Below are 7,455 nucleotides of genomic sequence, written 5' to 3' on the forward strand. Positions count from 1 at the left end.
CAGAACACATCATCACATCCCGAATTAGAATAGCAAAGATAAAGACTTAAACAACATAAATCCAAAAGAAATCTAAAATATCATCATCATAACAAAAAATGCAAAGAAATGTGAAGCACTACAAACATTGTCGAACACCATCATCACTGTATACACTTTTAGAGCACAACTTTCGAAGCACTAAATCATAAGTATGACATCCTAAGGAAACATCCAATAACATACCAAAACCTCATGACTACAACTAAAACATATCAGAAGTATGGAGTACAAACCAATCACTAAAATAGATAATCAGTATGTTGACATCAATGGCAACCATACCGACATGCCATCAACTTCACATTTGCAATGTTGAGTTGATGGCAACATTCATCAACGACAGACACAAACTCATATTCAAATTTTATCAAATGGATGTGAAGTCAACATTTTTGAATGAGGAACTAAAAGAAGTTTACATTGAACAACCAAAAGGATTTAAGTTGTCAGATGATCTGGATATTGTTTGCAGATTGAAGAAGACACTATATGGGTTGAAGCAAGCTCCTAGAACTTGGCATGGAAGGCTAGACAAAATCAAATAAGATCTTAATTGTTGTAGTATATGTGGATGACATAATATTTGAAGGAAACAATGGTATGTGCAAGTAGTTTCCTGAAGAAATGTAAATGTGGATGACATAATATTGTTGTAGAGCTTTGAATTGAATCTAGTTGTTAATGTGTAATTTATTCTAATACATGTCTGTGATAGACATGTTGGCTATGTAAAACTTGTAAAAAAAGTGAAATTTAAAATGTAAGTAGAGAAAATGTGCATGTATATAGATGACCTAAAGACTAATAAATAATTGTATTTTAAAAATTATTTTATAGACAAATGCAATTGCCTCATCTTGGGATGGATATTTTTGATTAATTATTTAATGGTATTAATGTAGAAACTCAAAGTCCTTTTGTAGACTTCCTAGCTTAACCTCAAAAGATTGTAATATGATTTTTTTGAAGCTGTAAAGCATGATATCTAGATTAGGATCCAATAATTAAAAAAAAAGAAATGAAAATGAAAATGAAAAGATATTAAAAATTATTTAAATATATAATTTTTCAAGTTTGTGACACATTATGTTTAAAAATTAAATAAATATTTTTTAAATAATTTTCCAAGTAGACATTCTCTTTCATGATTCATATTAATTTCATAAGAAAAATAAGAGACACGTTGCATCAAGTTACTACCAATAATACTATTATATTAAAGTTGGTTCTTTTGTAATTCTTGTAACAATATTAATATTTGACATCTTTAAATAATAATTTAGAAAATTATGTTTCTATATTGTTCTAGGATAAAAAAAAAAAAATTATTAGTGACATGGAATATTTAGCCTAACCCAAACTAGGTGAAACCACAATCAAGGGATCTCATCCTTGAGATGAACATGCATAACAATTGAAACCCACTTGCATAGTAGTCCACAAGCACACTTTCCCAATGAGGGAATAGAGCATGAGCATGAATGCTTGTAGCATTAATTCTAAGGGTTAAACTTGCAAGCACATCAAATCAATGAAGGCACAAGCTTACAATCACAATGATCCAGTGGGGTTTTGAACCTTGGTAGCCACAACATCAACACCACAACTTAATCATCACACTATGGGATGGACCCATTCTAGAATAATATGTTGTATAACATACAATATATGAAAGTAAACATGGTTAGATTTTCAAAATACACTGAGCTAAAAATTCATATTTTTTTTATCTTGCAACATTAACAATTATCACATTATGCCATTGGTTTCCAATTTTAGCAATGGCTAATCATGTTATTGACCAAAATTACCATATTCTTAGTCAGTATCTTCATTTTTTTGGTGATGGAGAATATTTTACATTGTCATTATTACAAAAGGGTTATTCATGTTTTGGTTGATAAGTTTATTTTAATTACATACAAATTTGGGATTCCATAGTTGCATGCAAAAATTCTAAAGGATCATACAAAATTAAGCATCTTAATCTTCACAATGAATCACCATTAGATAATACACAAAAATCAATCTTTTTTAGAAACCAACTAATTATCATGAATTCTTTCTTTATCTGGTAATTTTATTAAATACATCCCAAGTTGACAATTCAAATTGTGCCTCTCCATGTGAACTATTAGTCTAATTATGATTTTCCAAATGCATTTAGCAATGTAAAGGTTAGAAATCTCCATCTATAAATCAATTAACCATGCAATCAAATCTTTGATTTACATTTCAAGCTTCAAAATTTTCACTTCAAATTTCATCAACACTTTTGATATCCATATTGAAAGTTAAACTAGTTTACATAATATGTAAAGTTTTTTATATTGATTGTTGGAGTGTTTGTTTCTATCTAGCTAAAAAAAAATTGCTTATGCTAATAGATAAGGTCCAACTCTTCTATATGAAAAACCACATTATAAGTGAACAATGATATTAGAGAGCCAAGTGTAAATTGAATCACCTAGATACTAGAATATTTCTATCTTGTACCCTAAGTCAAAGAAAAATATACACAACATTAATACATAGTCATAAAGGTGGAAATATATTTATATTTTTTGTTTAGGTTAAAGTAGATATGACTCCAATATATTGAAGTAGAAACTATAGGTGATCAAAATTTCATAAGTTTTCAATAATAAAATATAAGAATATTTTATGCTTGTTCAGTTAATCAAAAATTAAAATAGAAAGAAAGTTCAATTGAAACCATACCGATTACAGAGTTATGTGTAAATTGTTGAATGTAGACAAAGAAATGTTAGTGTTGATATCTTTAAAAAATCATTAGTAAATTGATTATTCTTTTAACAATACCGAGCATTGAATGACATGATCTATTGTTTAGTAATGTTATTGGAGTTAGTTGTTATAGATGAAAACATGAAAAGATACTAATTTTGAAGTTAAAGTTCCAAGAACCACTACTATTGTTTTGAACTTGGTGAGGCTTCTGTTAAAGCTTTAAACTGGCTGGATGAGATCGTTGAATGGTGAAGCAGATCATCTTCTAAGACATTAGGGCCTCATTTTTTTCACAACCTCCCTGTTTGAAAGAGAGAGGACACTTGATCTGAGCTATGGCAAGGCTAATCAAAACTAGAGGGACAAGTACGATTGAGCCTCTGGCCACAACAAATTCTTACAAAAAGGTTCAAGAAGCACATAATGCGTTGGGAGACTTAAATTTCCATGGTCGATACAATCTGCAAAATATTGATAGAGTGGTAGATGTGTTCCAATGTGGCAAGTTAGCAATTCTTATTGTAAACGTTCACCAGATTCAATGAATGTGGACTGCTCTAATCACGCGATTGAATTCCAGGACTTTTGTTCTTTGTGCTCAGAAGATCCGGAATTCCAGATGTTTTTTCCATCGTTCCGATGTCACAGCTTACGTCGAGCTCGGCATAGAGGAGCATTCTTGTATTAGACCCGCCTAGTTTTCACTTCATACTAAAAGTGTGTTTGCGATGCCATCACAGCAAACGTCGATCTCCGCATAGAGGAGGATTATTATATGAGACCCGCCTCCTTCCATTACATAATACTAGTCTTAAAAGTGTGTTTGGTGGGTAACAAGATCAAATTTTGTGAGTAAAAATGGTGAATGCGTGGTTTTACAAGGAGTATGGATCTGTAGACGTTCTGCAGTTTGGGGAAATCGAAGCTTCAAGTGCAGGGCCGGGCCACGTTTTGATTAAAGTTCGGGCAGCTGCTCTCAATCCTGCGGATTACAAGATTCGCCAATATGGCATGGGCCGCAGCGCGGATGCCCCTTTTCCTGTATTCACAACTAAAACCTCGTTTATTTATTGTTTTGGATTTCATTGATTAAAGGTACATTAAATTTCTCCTTTTTGTTTCCCAGGTAGTGCCGGGGTTTGACGTGGCAGGCGTGTACATTGTAGACATTGCACCCTTACCTCCGCATCTGAGAGCAGTGCAGTTTATTGTGAAGCCCCGAGGCAGCAACCTGGAAAGGCTAGGCAAATACATAGAGAGTGGGAAACTGAAGGCTGTGATTGACCCAAAGAACCCGTATACTTTTTCTGATGTTTTGGAGGCATTCAAACACCTAGAGAGCGGGCGAGCGAGAGGAAAGATTGTGATTTCCCCCATTGAATGAGTTGTAGGCGTAGACCGTCCTTGCCTAGTAGATCTGGATCTCTTCTTATCTGATAAAGAGAGTTATCAGACTCGACATTTTCATTTCGCTCTTAATCGGAACAGATAAATAAAGAGCTTTGGATATGTTAAAGATTGAGGCACCCGAGGCACCTCGAATGAGGACCAGGGTGTCTATGTGTGCGTCTATTCTGGTTTCAAAACGGCAGTACGGATTGACTAACACGCGTGTTAGTCGCGCGTTTTACACCGTTGATTTTGCAATAAACGGCTGCGATTGACTAACACGTCGCTATCACAATGTACGAAGGGTTTGTTTTTGAGCCAGAATAGCTTCAGCCGTGTGTCGGAGGCGCTGTGCGCGCACTACGGTGCAGTCCGGGCAATGAAAAAAGGCTTCTTTTGAGGAGGTGAAGAGGGAAAGTGCAAGGTAGGTATATAAAATAGAACAGGAGAGTGGGCAGAAGGAGGCAGGGACCAAAATGATGTCACCAAACGCGTAAAATGGGTGGATGACAGGCTGTGTTTGCATTGGATACCGCAACTTTATGCGTTCCATCGATCTCTCGGAGATCAGAGGTCCTCCTTGGATTTCAATTATGCGCACCTCACATTCACACAGTTCATATGTGAAATTTTACATCTAGTTAATCAAAATGTTCGTATACAAAAATCTATTTTTGAAACAGTTTGACATGCAAATGACGGGTAAATGCATGAAATATGCCATGTTTCAGCTTTTGTGGAGGTGTTATTTTATTACTCCAAATAAAATAGAACCCTCGTCACTTGTCTCCAGCTAGATTCACAACTTTTTGTATGCAGGACTTTCATGGATTTGTATTCTTGGTGTTTAGTATTTTAGAATAACCCATTCTCTTCTATTATAAGATATCTCTCAGCATATTTTACATATATTTTTTAAATATAAGTATACTAGTTTAGTTCAATTTAAATGAGTGAAGTGTTTATTAAGAGAACCAATTTTATGAAATTTAAGAATATATTTTTTAAAGCTATGAGATTTCCACAATCCATTTTGCATTTCTAGTGTATTTTTTTCTGGATTCGATTGTGTGTATATTTTTCCATCAACGTTTCGAATCACACTCCGTGATTCATCATCAGGATGAAAAGAATTCCCAAGACATGAAAGATGTTGAGTTGCAGATTTGAGGCAAAATATAAAGAGGAGAGGGGTGGGGGAAGGCACGCGAAACAAGGATAGAGGAAAGAAAAAAGGAAAAGACCACTTGAAGGATGGGAGACCTAAAAAACTCCAAGGGATAAACCACCCACAGAAAAGAAAAAAGGAAAGCCAAGCACCACCTTCAAAACCACTAAAAAACAAAAAAGAAAAAAAGAATTTGGGACAAAAATTAAAAACTAAAAGAATAAATAAATGATTATAAATACATAATGGAATATACGCAAAGGCATAAACCAAAAGACAAAAACCCAGAAACAAATAAGAAAAGAGATATTTACAATTCCAAAAGATATGAGCATATAAAAATAAACACAAGCTGAGGTCTAAAAGCAAATATAAACTAGAAAATAAACAAATAGGTAAATAGACCAAAGGGGGAGAGGGAGACGCACAAATGAAGAAGAAAGAGGGGGAGAAGTCAAGGAGGGGGGCGGGGATGACGCTGGAGGGCAAGAAGAAGAGGGTGCCACGAGATGCTAAGGTTTAACCCATCGTCTTGATTAAGATTGGATGGGTGCTGAATGATAGCAATGGCCTCTTTAACTTTCCTCTTGAAAAAGTTGTTCTCCCTACACAATACCTGAGTGTCCTCCAAACAGATATGATGCTTGGTAGTTGATGAATGCTCAGCTAAGGCTGATTTGAGGGCACGTTCATGCTTAATGTCGGCACTATGCTCTTTTATTCGAGTCATGAACGAACGACCTGTTTCTCCAATGTATGGAGTTCCACAGGAGCATACAATCTTGTATACACCTGACTCTAAAAAGGCATCCCTAGTGTCCTTAAGCGGTGGGGCATGCCTCTTGATGGTGGAAACAGGTTTGAAGGCACAACGGAGACCTTTTTTCCCAAGGATTTTTGAGATTTTGTGAGAAATGCCTTCAACATAAGGGAGAGAGACATACGTGGCCTGAGATGGAGAGGGCACGGGATTCGAGATGGAAAGGAAATGAGATTTAGCTTGGAGGAAGGCCCTAGTGATCTGCTTGTTCGAGTTATCCTTATCACAAATCCGGTGGGCTCTTAAAGCCAAGGTTTTGAGGATCCCAACTTTCTGGCTCTGGTGGTGATGAGAAGACGAATGAAGATATAAGTCAGTGTGGGTAGTTTTGTGAAACACCTGACGACCAAGGGATCCGTCAGGCTTTTTACAGATTAAGACATCGAGAAAAGATAAAAGGTTGTTGGATTCAAGTTCTTTGGTGAAGGTAATAGACGGAGAAATGTTGTTGAGGTGAGTATGAAATTCCTCTAACATGTCCAAGCCGTGGGGCCAACATACATTGGTGTCATCCATATATCGTTTCCACCATTTTGGCTTGAGGGGGAAAGAATGTAAGGCCACCTCTTCAAAATGTTCCATGAATATGTTGGCAATGACCGGCGAGAGAGGGGAGCCCATGGGTACCCCGTCAACCTGTTCATAGATAACGCCTTGGAAGGCGAAGAAGGTTGACCTTAAGCAAAGTTCCACCAAAGAGGCGATTTCCTCATTGACCTTATGCTTGACAATCTCTATGGAGTCTAGAATAGGGACCTTGGTGAAGAGGGACACCACATCGAAGCTCACAAGAGTGTCTTGAGGGTCCAACTTGGTGTCCTTGATAAACTGGACAAATTGGTTGGAATCTTTGATGAAGGAGTTGGAGTTACCAACAAGCGGAGAGATTAATTTGGCAAGAAAAGCGGCTAACTTGTAAGTCGGAGACCCAATGGTATCGACAATGGGTCTCAAAGGAATGTTGGCTTTGTGAATTTTTGGGACCCCATATATACGAGGGGTCACTTCCTTAGACGGAAGAAGACGAAGTTTGGTAGAATCATCCAATGAGGAGTTGGAAATAGCAGATCTAACTGCCTTCAAAATCTTCGGGCATGGGTTACGAGACAAAATTTTGTAACTGCTGGAATCCGAGAGGAGGATTTCCATTTTGGCCAAGTAATCTGGTTTGCTCATAATGACCGTGGCATTACCTTTGTCAGCTCTTGAGATGATAAGGTCATTATTATGCATTAGATTATTAAAGGCCAACAGCTCAGCTTTAGGGATGTTGAATTTAGGAGGT

General features: G+C 36.3%; 1 protein-coding gene across 1 annotated transcript; it reads left to right on the forward strand.

The window, feature by feature from the left end:
- The first annotated feature begins 3,651 nt into the window (after positions 1 to 3,651).
- Positions 3,652 to 4,177, forward strand: LOC131858604 (2-methylene-furan-3-one reductase-like). Its single transcript, XM_059211896.1, has 2 exons — positions 3,652 to 3,834; positions 3,920 to 4,177. Exons 1-2 carry the CDS (start codon positions 3,652 to 3,654, stop codon positions 4,175 to 4,177), a joined length of 441 nt encoding a protein of 146 aa, XP_059067879.1.
- Positions 4,178 to 7,455: the final 3,278 nt, after the last annotated feature.

Source organism: Cryptomeria japonica, chromosome 9 (genome assembly GCF_030272615.1).
Source record: "Cryptomeria japonica chromosome 9, Sugi_1.0, whole genome shotgun sequence".
Taxonomy (NCBI): Eukaryota; Viridiplantae; Streptophyta; class Pinopsida; order Cupressales; family Cupressaceae; genus Cryptomeria; species Cryptomeria japonica.